Source organism: Solanum stenotomum, chromosome 11 (genome assembly GCF_019186545.1).
Source record: "Solanum stenotomum isolate F172 chromosome 11, ASM1918654v1, whole genome shotgun sequence".
Lineage (NCBI taxonomy): Eukaryota > Viridiplantae > Streptophyta > Magnoliopsida > Solanales > Solanaceae > Solanum > Solanum stenotomum.
The window spans coordinates 5,454,354-5,467,874 of NC_064292.1; the positions used below are offsets into that span (position 1 = coordinate 5,454,354).

General features: G+C 29.9%; 3 protein-coding genes across 3 annotated transcripts; all 3 read right to left on the reverse strand.

Moving 5' to 3' along the window:
• Positions 1–232: 232 nt before the first annotated feature.
• LOC125845064 (heavy metal-associated isoprenylated plant protein 3-like) lies at positions 233–3,493 on the reverse strand. The gene is made up of 5 exons (XM_049524482.1): positions 3,360–3,493; positions 3,103–3,277; positions 1,736–2,007; positions 1,174–1,261; positions 233–1,030 (listed from the first exon to the last, which is right to left on the reverse strand). Exons 1-5 carry the CDS (start codon positions 3,366–3,368, stop codon positions 540–542), a joined length of 1,035 nt encoding a protein of 344 aa, XP_049380439.1. The 5' UTR covers positions 3,369–3,493; the 3' UTR covers positions 233–539.
• A 5,196-nt stretch (positions 3,494–8,689) lies between these two features.
• On the reverse strand, positions 8,690–9,926 carry LOC125845459 (heavy metal-associated isoprenylated plant protein 3-like). The gene is made up of 4 exons (XM_049524972.1): positions 9,809–9,926; positions 9,540–9,724; positions 9,070–9,148; positions 8,690–8,967 (listed from the first exon to the last, which is right to left on the reverse strand). Exons 1-4 carry the CDS (start codon positions 9,924–9,926, stop codon positions 8,690–8,692), a joined length of 660 nt encoding a protein of 219 aa, XP_049380929.1.
• An 870-nt stretch (positions 9,927–10,796) lies between these two features.
• Positions 10,797–12,309, reverse strand: LOC125844563 (heavy metal-associated isoprenylated plant protein 1-like). The gene is made up of 3 exons (XM_049523873.1): positions 12,180–12,309; positions 11,755–11,997; positions 10,797–11,032 (listed from the first exon to the last, which is right to left on the reverse strand). Exons 1-3 carry the CDS (start codon positions 12,307–12,309, stop codon positions 10,797–10,799), a joined length of 609 nt encoding a protein of 202 aa, XP_049379830.1.
• Between the last annotated feature and the right edge of the window lie 1,212 nt (positions 12,310–13,521).

The following is a 13,521-nucleotide window of genomic DNA, read 5'->3' on the forward strand; positions in this document are numbered from 1 at the left end:
ATTTACCCAAATGTCCTTAACTTTTCACCAAAATTATAAAAATACCTGATTTTTGTTGCTCATGTCATTTCGTGCCAAAAATCTGTCTTGCCAATTATATTTTCCGTAAAAGTATATGTCCTTAGTTTTAACAAATTTGCCTTTTTACCACCACCAACGACAATATATTCAGTGGTATCCATGAAATATAGAGTGCACCAACTTCAAATTCAAGAAAAATTGGCTTCAACTAGAGTTGATTCACTAAATTAACATACAAAAATTTGAAACAACAAAAGAAATTCTGCAAGTTCAGAACTAAGCCATAACTAGTAGTGGATTGGCCATCTTAAAAGAGCTACTACTAATAATCATTATCTAATTTTAGAACATTTTCACCCATTTTTAGAAGCTAATTACATACAGATTTATGATTAATACTAGTACTACTAATAATTATCACCAGGCCATCTTCTCTTTATCTACAAGTTTTTAGCTTTTGATTTTCTCTAAAATTAGCAAAAAGAGTTCTGATTATTTTTCCAATCTCATGATTATCATCACATAATACTGCAGGCATTTGGGTTCTCATCACTAAAGAGTTGAGGGGCATGAACTGATACCGGGTACGGGTTCTGAAACTGGTCAGCTGGATAAACTGGCCCGTACATATACGGGTATGGATACCCAAACTGGACTTGCTGCTGCATCATCTGCATACCATTACCTACATTACTATTCATTATCATCTCTCCACCACCAAAACCTCCGTCACCACCACCTACCTCATCCTTCACCTTCCCCTTTCCTTCGCCATTGCCTTCCCCGCCTTTTCCCTTCCCTTTACCACCACCATTGCCACCTTTTCCGTTTTCACCACCACCGTCACCGCCTTTCTCTTTCTTATTATCTCCGCCTTCCTTCTTCTGCGGCACAATTTCAACTTCCTTCTTCAAATGTTTCTTCAACATCTCCGCCAGCTCTTTCATGTTCATCGACCCTGTCACAGTCACCAAATCCTTCTGCTTGTCTATTTTCATTTCCTTATATCCTGCACAATCACCGCTACATATCAATTTTCCATCATACCATTCACAAAAAACACAGTCCAAATCAATCCAACGAAAGAAGTAACGGGAGTACAAGAAACAATCACAAATCTAACAAGGAGAAAAAAAAGGTTTCAAATCTGACCTTTGCATTTGGTGACAATTTTGGAGATCTTCTGTACACATCCTTGACAATGGAGATGCACCTTCAGCACCGCTGTGGTGATCGGAGGCTGTTAAACAAAAACAGCAAAAGTAATGAGAAATTCAAAAAAATCTTAAGAACGAATTAAATGAATAATAAACATCTGAATATTCAGTAATTGTCAGTTTTGACTAATCATCGCCGTAACTGATAAACGTAAGAATCACGTAATTATTTGAAAATTCAAAATTTTACAGATGAACAGTTAACTGATGCGCCAATACAGGGAACAAACTGCTAAAATACGCATGTGATATTTTGGCACACATGATTTTACCGATTATTCCGGAGACAAATGAATCAGAAGAAAATTCTATTGTTTTGAATATACTGTGAATTTGAAAAGAACAATCGAATGATGAATGAGACACCAAAAAACGCTAAAATGCGCCAGATGCGTAAATAAGGACAAAAAGGGGACAGAATAACAATGGAAGTAATGAAGCAGAATGAAAACGACGAGCGAAACGACGCGACAATTTGTCAGTAATTTTTGCAGTACCTCTTTCTCTTTGGTCTTTTTGTCTTCTCCTCCTCCTTTGTTCTCCTTCGCATCCTTTTCCTTGTTCTGCTTCTTCTTCTCTTCTCCGGCACCGCCGGCGGAGTCTCCACCGCCGCCTCCTTTTCCTTTGCCGTCCTTTTTTGGTACCGGCGAAACAAGTTCAACATTTTTGTGTGTTTTCTGTTCAACTTTCTCCTTTAACATCACCGGATCAACTTTTCCGATAACCGTCAACTTTTTCGAATCGGCATCGCACGTAACTTTCTCCACACCTTTATTAAATTTCAACGCACAGTGAGTAAGTATAATTATGTAAAAGAGAACTTGGAAAAAGCAAAAAACGCAGGCGGAGGCTCATTTGCCTTTAACTTTTTACTCAGAGAGGTACACAGTACATTTCAACACACTCTGAAGAAGAACAAGCAATTAATATTCACAACTATCAATTTTTTGTTCAATTAAAGCCAAAATGCAGAAACATTGAAAACTCGGCACTGCCAAACAGAAGAAGAACAACAATAACATGCCAAAATTTGTTCAATTAAAGCAAAATGCAGAAACATTGAAACAAATCACTAACAAAAAGAGGAAGAAGAAAAACAGTAACATATCAATTTTAGTACAATTAAAGCAAATGATGCAGATACATTGAAACATAGCACTACCGAATAGAAGAAAAATAACAACAGTAATATGTCAGATTTTCATTCAATTCAAGCAAAATGCAGAAACATTGAAACACTACTCCACCAAATAGAAGAACAACAATCACATGTCAATTTTTTATTCAATTAAAGCAGAATGCAGACACATTGAAACAAAGCACTACCAAATAGAAGAACAACAACAATAACATGTCAATTTTTCGTTCAATCAAAGCNTTCAATTAAAGCAAAATGCAGAAACATTGAAACAAATCACTAACAAAAAGAAGAAGAAAAAAAAACAATTAACATATCAATTTTAGTACAATTAAAGCAAAGGATGCAGAAACATTGAAGCATAGCACTACCGAATAGACAGTAATATGTCAAATTTTCATTCAATTCAAGCAAAATGCAGAAACATTGAAACACTACTCCACCAAATAGAAGAACAACAATCACATGTCAATTTTTTATTCAATTAAAGCAGAATGCAGACACATTGAAACAAAGCACTACCAAATAGAAGAACAATAACAATAACATGTCAATTTTTCGTTCAATCAAAGCAAAATGCAGAAATATAGAAACAAAGCACACTACCAAATAGAAGAACAACAAATTTTAGTTCAATTAAAGCACTACCAAACAGAAGAAAAACAACAACAATAAGTTACACATATTTCTGTAAAATATTCAAAGGAATACGCCATTGTAGTTTACCTCCAACGCTTTTTATCGCTTTGACAACTTTAGTAACACAACCTTCGCAATGAAAATCCGATTTCAAAACCACAATTAAGTTTCCATCGTTCTTCTTCTCTCCTCCTTCCTTCTTCAGCACTACTTCTCCACTGTTATTCTTCTTCTCTCCTCCTTCATTCTTCTTACTCTTCTTCTGCAAATCAACAACAACAAAAAAAACAAAATCAGTCACCGGAAAACAAAAACGCCATTAGAATCACCATTTTTGCTCTTACCTCGCCCATTATAGATACTGATATTCTAAGAAGACTCTAGAAAGTAGAAAATGAATATGAGAACAGAGTAGAAAATGTGAGAATATTTATATAGAAGTGGGTTGGGGGAGGAAGAAGGGTAGTTGTGTGTAGATTATGTGCATGTGCGAGAGAAGTGGAGAGTGGACCGTGTGGTATAGTGAGCTGTCATGGGAATGTGTGAGATGTCATCATGTCGTAAGTATACATGCATGTTATGTTATGATGATGATTCTACTTTATGCATGGAGGAAAAAAAAAAAGGCTTTATACATATCTAACGCCGTTAAATTTATCAGAAAATTACATTTAGCATGTGTTTGAAATTGCAATTTAGGATTATAATTTTAGTTCTCAATTAAAATAAATTGGAATTTTAAATCTTTGTTTCAATTTCTTTTTAAATGTAAAGCTTGACAAATAAATTATTTTCTGTAAGAAAATAAATCATCATTTTAAATTTTATAGAAAGAGACTCATGATCACCGTGAAAGATTATACATACAATGTAAAAATATTATAACTATTTTTATTTGTCTATTAGATAATTAATTTAATTATAAAAAAATAAAAAAATAAATATATATATATATATATATATATATTATTTCCTTTAATTATACCATCCTCTTTCATGGTAATATAGAGATTTTCAAGTAGGATTTTAAATTATGTACATTGACCATGATTATTTTTTTTGAATTTAAAGTATATTAATTTAATTTAATTTATGATAGCAAATTATTATTACATGTATTATTCTCATAATTATTTTTTCTTATAATTTCCATATAAATAATCCAACATAGTTTAGGTGAAATTGTCAAATATATATTGAAAGTTTGAAACTATGTGAAGGTCCTAACTCTCCTGATTTTTACTAATTAGTAATTATCTTGTAAAGAAAATAAGTTAAAATGCAATATGTGCTCACACACGACTATTTCTAAACTAAAGAAAGTTCATTTGCTTTTATATCATAAGTTTTTTTTAAAAAAATTAATTTATTAGGAAATTGTGTAATTTTCCCTATAAATAAGTAAATAATTTAGACTAAAATGAAAGTTTATGTGCTTTTAGGACAATTGGGCTTTGGGTAATAAGTAGGAAACTTCGGGTCTGGTAAGGGAAGTAAGTTTACTTTCTGTGGGCCGGTGAGATTAGTCTTTTCTGGCCTTTTGGGCCTTTTTAGGGTTTTATCACTTTTTGTACTTTTGTATGTATGTGTGTATAGCTGTAAAGTAATGGCCTACCAGTCATTTTTTAAAGGTCCACCTTTAAAGTTGTAACATTAATTTTAAACTTGTTACATTTTCAATAGTACAAGTTTACCCATAAAAATGACTGAGTTGGTGTAGCAGAAGAATCCCACAAGGGAGATAGAGATCGAATGTCATTCTGGTGGTTGTACTCCACCTATTATCTTCTAACTTGAATTCCTCGTATAGAGTTTGTCTAATGAGATTTATATCTTTACGTTTTACGTAGAGACTACTGATTAGGGATTGAATTCCACTCTAATTCCTTCTCCAGAGAATATGTTGGTGTAGCATTTGCAGTATCCCAACAAGATGTCAAAGTGCCTTCTCGATTGAGCTCGTCGCATGAGACTCGCCTAATGCAATTTACATCTCTTTATAGTTTGAAACTATTGCACATAAATGTTTATCCAATGCATAGTATATAAGAGGTTTCTTTGTTTTAATAACAGTAAATTAGAAAACTCAATATTTCAAGATTTTTATTTCTATTTAATTTGTCTGTTTCACATTCTTGTAGACTTATATCAATATGCTACTAGCAAAGTCTTTTAACTTTAAGTCTACGTTTGCATACCTTCATGAGTCTTTGGGGAGGCATTTGCCCTAGATGCCACACCTCTTTTAGGTAGAAGAATTTTCTCTGTCTTTCAAAAGGAATTACGAAGTCTTTTTCTTAATGCATTGACTTAGTTCCACAGCATGTGTGTGTGTCAAAAGGAAATTAAAGGGAAAAAGAGAATGCTAGCTATAAAGTGAACAATGTTTTTCTTTTTCTTTTTGTGCTAATAGCAATTTTGATCTCTCAATAATTGGTAAATGCCAATTCTATTATTCTTCATATTCCATTAAGTATATTTAAATTTCAATTAATTAATATAAGCAATTTAGATTCTTTTCAAATGTTCATGAACACATCATAATTCATAACTACAATTCATTCCGCTACTTAATTATACATGTATATAAACTTAATTTGTAATGTTACTTCATATATATTTCTTTGTTACTCTACTCCATATTTGTTGATAATGTTATTGCAAACATTATACAAATAATTCACAATTCATTCATAAATGACTAAAATACATATGTCAACTAATTTAATTAACACAAAACATATCAAGGGCCAAAATCAATTAATAATTGAGTTGGAAGGTGTATGTAATTTTACTTAGAGCTTGAAGTCCAAGGAAACAGACAAGGAGAAGCATCAAAGAAAATTATTAATTTTAAGAAAGCGAATAAAACAAAAAAGTCAGTTTCCTACGAAACATATTGTTATTCTTCTCATATGAAAGTGTGTGTCTAGTTATTTTTAGGAGCCGTTTGGTACGTTATAAATTATTTATTTATTCTTTGTATGCATAAAGTTTAATATTATGTAGGGGATAGGACGTGGTATAAGATTTCAGAGATTAGTATTCGCGAATTAAAATGTTAAAACGATCAAACTAATTCTTAAAATAGTAAGATTTTTTGTCAGCTTAAAATGTAAAATAAATATCTTTAAATTTACACTATGTACTAAAATATTATATATCAAGGCAAATATTCGATAAAAAATAATATTTATATCATTAATTTTTACATTATTAATCTCTACCAATCCTATTTGAAAGGGAATGAGAGGAGAAGCACAAAGGGGATGAATAAATAACGTGAAAAGACAAAAAAGAGACTTTCCTGTTATTTTCTTTGAAAAGCATTTGGAATCCAAGGGGGGCCTTGCGTGTGTGTTACGAAAATTTTCCACTATAATTCTATAAACCCTTAGATTTGTTAGTAAATTTCATTTAAATATTTAAATTATGACATATTTTGATTAAGTATTTGAACACATTAGCTGAAATTTTGAAAAAGTTTTACTTATATTTTCAAATGCTTATTACGTAAATAAGTTAGCTAATGAAAATATGTCATATTCTTTAGTTATAAATCACTAGTCTCAATAAGCCATAAAATATCATGTTTGATTTTATTGATACTAATAATAATAATTAAAGGAAGTGTCATATTTTATGTGACTACATAATGAACACTTGAGAATACACAAAAAAGTATTTTTCAAATTTGAATCACAAGTGTATCAAAGAAACATTTTATTGTAATGTTCAATTGAAACAAATCATAATTCGAATGTCCAAACGAATTTTTTTATAAATTCAAGTTCTCAATTAAAACAAGTCATATGTGATTGGACAAAACCAATTTGTAATCCAACGAAAAAAATTTGGAAGTTGAAATGTAAATAGGATTCATAGAAGTTCAATATTTGCAATTTCATAGAAATGTAAATAAGTCATTTGAGTTGAGTTGAATATGTTTTTTTTAGAAGAAAAAAAAAGGAATAAAGAAGAGGTTAACTTCGTGAATGGTTACATATCTTTAACTTTGTTCCTCTGAGGCTCTAAGGCATAATCATAAGCTATTATACTCTTTTTTTGGTAATAGAAAGTTATTTAGCTTTATCAAATATCATGAAAATCGCTAAACTAATTTATCTAATACAGTTTACTTTAACTTTAACAAAATATCAAAAAATCATGAAGAAAAAAATACAACTTTATTTGGAAAGAAGAAACCAGCATAAGCACAAAAAAATATTATTGGGCCACTACAAGATTTGGTTCATATTGTTTTGGGCAATTCTAGAGAATGGGCTTTTCGAAGAAATTGTTCAGTAGGGAAATTTTCAAAAAATGTCAAAATCCCTCAATTTCAGTTTTTAATTGGGATCGTGTTAAAGAATGACAAAAGTCCCACATCGGTGGTTAATGAGATGGGTGGACTCCTTATAAGGCTTGGGCAATCCTCCTCCCTTTGAGCTAGCTTTTGGGGTGTGAGTTAGGCCTAAGACCTAATTTAACATATCGTTTATAATTCGAGTTTATTTTTGCATATATAACGAGATATTTCCCCCTCAACATACTAGTATTTTTCTTTTAAAACACAGTAAAGTATACCGTATCCACACACAATATCTAATCCTAATAGAAATTGCGGGAATACAACATTTAATTTTACTATATATGTATGTATATGTTTTTCAAAACAAAGGTTGAATGTATGTATATGTTAAGATATCAATTGTAAGTGTGAACAATTGAATCCAAATGTATATGTTTTTCTATTGTATGTGTAGGATATATAAAATATGTATTATATGTATGTATGGAGGACCAACACCTACAATTATATTTTGTTTTTATATTATACGTATAGATCGGATATTTATTGTCGTCTCTATTCAGTGAGAGTTCATTGCTAGAATTTTTAGATATACAATTATGTATAAGAATTGATAGATGATCTCATGGGCTTTCTCCCCCGTTACAACAGCAACAACAAAAAAGCATACGGATAGACGATTGCCTGTTTGGATGGGTATATTTTTGGGCTTATAAGTTACAAGTCAAGACATAAGTAGAATTTCTAATGTTTATAAATTTCAACTTATTTTTTACTTAGAACACTTAAAAATAAATCAATTCAAATCGACTCTTAGAATGTTTGGTACAAAGGAAAGTATTTTTCATGGAAAAGATTTACCTAAAAAGTATTTTGTTTGAAAATGATTGAGTTTCTCACTTATCTTCTGGTGTTCGATAAGAAAGTAAAAAACATTATATCAAAATCATTTAAATGTAATCTAGCAAAATACTATATGGGCGAGATGAGGTGGTTCAGGGGTGGTGGATGGGTTGAAAAGAGATAACTTGTTTTCCTTATTTTTTTTTAATTAAGAAAGTCATTTTTTTTCATTTTTAAAAAGTTTATTTTTCTAGAGAAAATATTTTGATATTTTTATACCAAATACACTCTAGTATGATCCACAAGTGAAATTGGAAGAGAATTAGGATGTTCACAAACTTTTATCATTTTCTAAGTTGGAGACAGAACAAAATCAACAAAAATCCCACATTACTTCTAATTCTAAGCATATAAGTGCATTAATTTTGCTAATCTAAGTAATTAATCATTTGAGAATTAGCATTTATGGATCAATTATACTAGTACTACTAGAAGTTTCTACACACTTACCAAAATTGTTCACAGAACAGTGCAAGCATTTGGATTTTCATCACTGAACGCCTCTGTTGCAGGATAGAAATAATCTCCGGTCACCGATCTGCATATAGTTGATCGCTGGTTGACGCATTCAAAGTCCGGCGAGTAAATGCCTCTTCCTCCGCCGCCGTTATTCACGGTTAAAATTTCAACATCTTTCCTCAGGTGATATCTCAGAGATTCGGCCAAGGATTTCACATCAATTGTCCCAGTTACCGTCACCAAACTCTTTTCCCAATCCATTCTCACATTCCTGCATCCTGCATTAGAGCCATTTTTATCATCAAAACTCTGATTGTATCTTCAACTTCTACAACATACATGATAAACACGTTTAGCAAGTTGAATTTCGTTAATGCTACCTCTTGTTCGAGTGATAATTTTGTGAATCTTCTCGTTGCATGCGTCGCAGTTCAGAGGAAGTTTAAACACAGCAGTAGTCTGCTTGGAAATTGAGAAAATGAGGAAAGTATGAACAAATTGAGAATCGATCAACAATGTAAACAGTTGAGATAGTACAAAATAAGCTCCGATTCAATTCACTAGAGAAACAGATATAATGCTTTCCATATTGGACTAAAATTCGCCGGAAACAGACTACTAGTAACTGATGCCTGATCAGAAATTTGAGCAAAGTGAGAAAATATGAAGAAATTGAGAATCAATCGACAATATTAACAGTTACGATAGTACAAAACAAGCTCCAAATCGATTCAATTCACGAGAGAAACAGATAATAATGCTTTCCGCATTCGACTACAATGCGGAGGGTGTAAACTTTCGCCGGAAAACAGAGTAGAGATTTCAGTTCCGGTGTGTAGCTTATTATTACCTCATTGCATTTATACTTCTGTTGGATCTCAGTTTCCTCAATATCCAGTTTAGGTGAAATGAGTTTCACCGTCTTCTTCAATTTCCTCTCCATTTTCTGCCGGAGTTTCGACGGATCGAATTTCCCTGTCATCGTCACCTTGTATACCGCTCCATTTTCCTCTATCTTCATCCACGAATTCAGATCTTCTCGCCAAAAATTTCAAAAAGCAAAATCAAATTAAAACAGAAGCAAAAATTCATCAATTCGTAAATTATCGGATTCGTTACCATGCAAATCGTGAACGCATTTGAGAACTTTTTCAGAGCAACCTTCACAAGAACAATGCATGTCAATTTGGAGAATTGCAGTAACATTTTTGCCGCCTTTTTCATCTGCTTCTTCCATTTCGTGTGAAACTTTTTTTTTTCCTCTTCCGCAATGTGATTTGGTTCAATTCTCGTTGTACTTTATAAACTTTCTGTTTGAGCTTTTGGCGGGAGTTTATTTGTTTGCAAATTTCTCCGAACATTTAATCATACACAATATCCTTTCAACTATTTTTCATGAGGTCATATATGTCCGATAAATAACTTGTTAATTACAATACAAATAATTACGTCATATTAGGCGAACTATCTTTAATTATTTTGAATTTGGGGTTAACTGACAGATCATAAAATTAAATTTGTTAGTCATTTGTTCATAAATTGGTGAACTGTCTGTTTTTATGTGTAATTTTAGAGAAGATCCCTTTGGGTCTATAAGGTTTAGAAAGTGTTTGTTTTGAAGCTAGACACGGACATGTGTATTGATATAACAAAATTATTAATATTCTAATATGTAAAATTATTTTCTAGAATACTTGATTTCCCTCAGTATTAAACACAGTCTATGCAGCTCCCATTTTGTGAAATATGTCAAAATTATACAAACACGCCTTGTGCTAAAGTCGTATATATAACTTTATATAACGAGAATGATGTGTATACTGTTTTGTCTTTAAGGTAGCTCAAGTAAAACATATTAAAATTAATAATGAAAAAAAGAAATACAAGAACAACATCAAATAATATGATGAGCAAAAGAAACAATACTATAGTAGGAAACAAATATACATTTCTTATTATATAATCAAATTCTTCTATAAGATAACTTTAATAAATTCCAAAGGTCTATTGAATTTTCAATATTATATAAACAAAGATAGATTAAACTTAAATTATATCCCAAATCATTATATATATATTTTTCCCTTCTTAAACACCAACAATTATCTCACATTATTCTGCAGTACTTAGCTTCATCATGAATATATTGATCACTTTCTGGCCAATAATTATAATAATTTGGAAACCAAATTGGCTTAAAATCATCTTCATATTTCTCTTGCTTCACAATTTTGACTGATTTTTTCAGCTTCTTTTTCAAAAATTTCACCAAATATTCAGTATTAATTGATCCACTCACTATTACCAAGTTCTTTGGCCTATCAATGAATATTCCTTGAAACCCTTTGTAATATCATAAGAAGAAAAAAAAAGAATATTAGAAAAATTCAATCAGAGAAATTAAAAATGAAAAGGGGGAATTTAAATAGGAGAGGCAGAATTGGTAGGCGTTTCGACATAAATTGAGTGGTTTTTGATAAAAGAAGAAGTAGTATTTAAAGTTGAGTTGAAAAAAAGGTATTAATAGTATTCGGAAATTTATTTGAATTTTTTAAAATTTTTTATGAGGAAAGATATATATATCATAAGAATATTCCTTGAAACCCTAATAATATCATAAGAAAAGAAAATTAAGTCTATTAGAAAAATTCAATCAAAGAAATTAAATGAAAAGGGGGGGATTTAAATAGGTGAGGCGGAATTAGTAGGCGTTTCGACATAAATTGAGTGATATTTGAAAAAAGAAGAAATAATATTTAAAGTTAAGTTGAAAAAAGGTAATAGTATTTGAAATTTTATCTGAAAAATAATATTGAAATTTTATGAGTAAAAATATATATTTGAAAAACTGGTTGAGCCTAATTTTGCAAACTTGGAAAATTGGAGTGAAAACTTTAATACAATATCTATGAATATTCCTTGAAACCTTTCTCATATTATTAAAAAAAAGGGTATAATAGAAAATTTATTTAAATGAAATTAAATGAAAGTAGGGGACATTTTTAAACATGAGAGAATTGTAGACTATAAATTTGTAAAAAATTGTAAAAAAAAGAAAAATTTACCTTTTATTTTGGTCACTATGTTTTGCATTTTTTCCACACATTTATCACATCCCAAATTAATTTCCAGTGTTGTTTTTTTGGGAATCTCTTTTTCTTTATTTTCTTTTGATTTTGGAGAAATTATTTCCACTTTCTTCTTCAATTTCTTCTCAATTTTCTGTTGAAGTTTCAATGATTCCACTTTGCTAATCACTGTTACTTTATATTTCACTCCAGTATTTTCTATTTCCATAGACTTTATACCTTTTCACAATATAACAAACAAACAAACAAAAAATTGTATTAGTAGGCGTTTGAACATAAAAATTGTGTTTGGAGACGTGTTTAACTTGACAAAAAGTAAAATAGACCAAGCAATTAATACAGAAATAACTAAGAAAAATATATATGAAGAAATTCAAAGATCATATGTGTTGATAATATACCTTCCAATTTTTGAGTGCATTTAGCAATTTTTTTGAAACAATTCTTGCAGACACAATTCATATTTATAAGAAAAATAACTTTAACATTTTCTTCTTCTTTCTTCTTTTTCCCCTCCTGTTTGGAACTCATTTTTTAAAAATAAATATCACAGCACAAAATAAATATATGTGTAGTTTGTTGGAAAATTGGTTTTAAAATCCCCATGTAAATATATAAAAAAATTTTGTGTGTGTGTGTGTGTTTAGGTAGAAAATTTCTATTTAAAAGCAAATCTTTACTCAGAGGTAAATAATAATTGTGGGTAAAAGTGGAAGTGCATGATTTGGTGCTTTTAATAGAAAAAAATTATTTTACCCTTATATTAGGAAATCCCTTATATAGAAGTTTTGATGAAAAGAGAATATTAGGTGGGATTTATTTTTCAAAATTCATATGAAGGTTGTGTCATTTTATACAAATAGCCACTTTATTGTTTTTTATTTATTTAGAAGTTAGACCTTATTTTTAAATAATAGATATGCTGTAATTCAAAAGTAATCACTCGGTACAAAAAATTATAGTCTAATAATATTAGTGAATGTTTTCGATTACGTAATAGGTGTGAGCTCAATTTTTATCATTCTGTTTACTGATCTCCTTTTTAATATATTCGTATAATAGAGTTAAAATTTGAACAAAAATATCTATCACTAAAACAAAAAACAATTCTAATACACAATACTGAAGCTCAAAGCTTCAACAAGTGAACGATTCATAAAGTACTAACTTTCATAATTGAAGTGTGAAAATTTCGGGGAGTTTCAAACTTCAAAATAGATTTGTGAAGTTCAAATTTTATTATTTCAAACTTTAAGAACGATTGATAAAATTAAGATAGATTAAGTGAAAATTTCTAATATGACATATATTATATAAATATTTTCGAGTTATAGCAGTAGATTTAGACTTTCAAGTTATAACATTAAAAATTTCAAGTTGTAACATATTATTAAAATAAAAAAGTATTTTTAATAATTAAAAACATTTGATTTGAAAATAATAAACTGATTTAAGGAAATTAAAATAAAACGTTTAAGAATGAAAAAATGAAAAAAACGGAAACAGGGATGGCTTTTAAATTTGAATTAAATTAAGATAATTATTAATTAGCATGAATTAAGGAATTTCAAACTAATTAAGAATATTCAGTTTCCTTAATTCACTCCAATTTGTTAAAATTAATTTAAAAATCAGATTTATCCATTTTTCTTTTATGTTTCTCTCTCTTCATTTTTCTTCCAGAAATTGAGACTGTCGACATTTTGATTTTTTTTTTTTTGAAAAAACGTGTTTTTTTTTTGT

Coding starts and splice junctions, on each gene's coding strand:
- LOC125845459 (XM_049524972.1), bottom strand. CDS start 9,926: ATGGAAGAAGCAGATGAAAAAGGCGGCAAAAATGTTACTGCAATTCTC. Junction 9,725..9,808: donor ATGCGTTCACGATTTGCATG/GTAACGAATCCG, acceptor TTTGGCGAGAAG/ATCTGAATTCGTGGATGAAG. Junction 9,149..9,539: donor AGAAGTATAAATGCAATGAG/GTAATAATAAGC, acceptor ATTTCCAAGCAG/ACTACTGCTGTGTTTAAACT.
- LOC125844563 (XM_049523873.1), bottom strand. CDS start 12,309: ATGAGTTCCAAACAGGAGGGGAAAAAGAAGAAAGAAGAAGAAAATGTT. Junction 11,998..12,179: donor ATGCACTCAAAAATTGGAAG/GTATATTATCAA, acceptor TATTGTGAAAAG/GTATAAAGTCTATGGAAATA. Junction 11,033..11,754: donor CATAGTGACCAAAATAAAAG/GTAAATTTTTCT, acceptor GATATTACAAAG/GGTTTCAAGGAATATTCATT.
- LOC125845064 (XM_049524482.1), bottom strand. Junction 1,262..1,735: donor AAAAGACCAAAGAGAAAGAG/GTACTGCAAAAA, acceptor TTTGTTTAACAG/CCTCCGATCACCACAGCGGT. Junction 1,031..1,173: donor AATTGTCACCAAATGCAAAG/GTCAGATTTGAA, acceptor GTGATTGTGCAG/GATATAAGGAAATGAAAATA.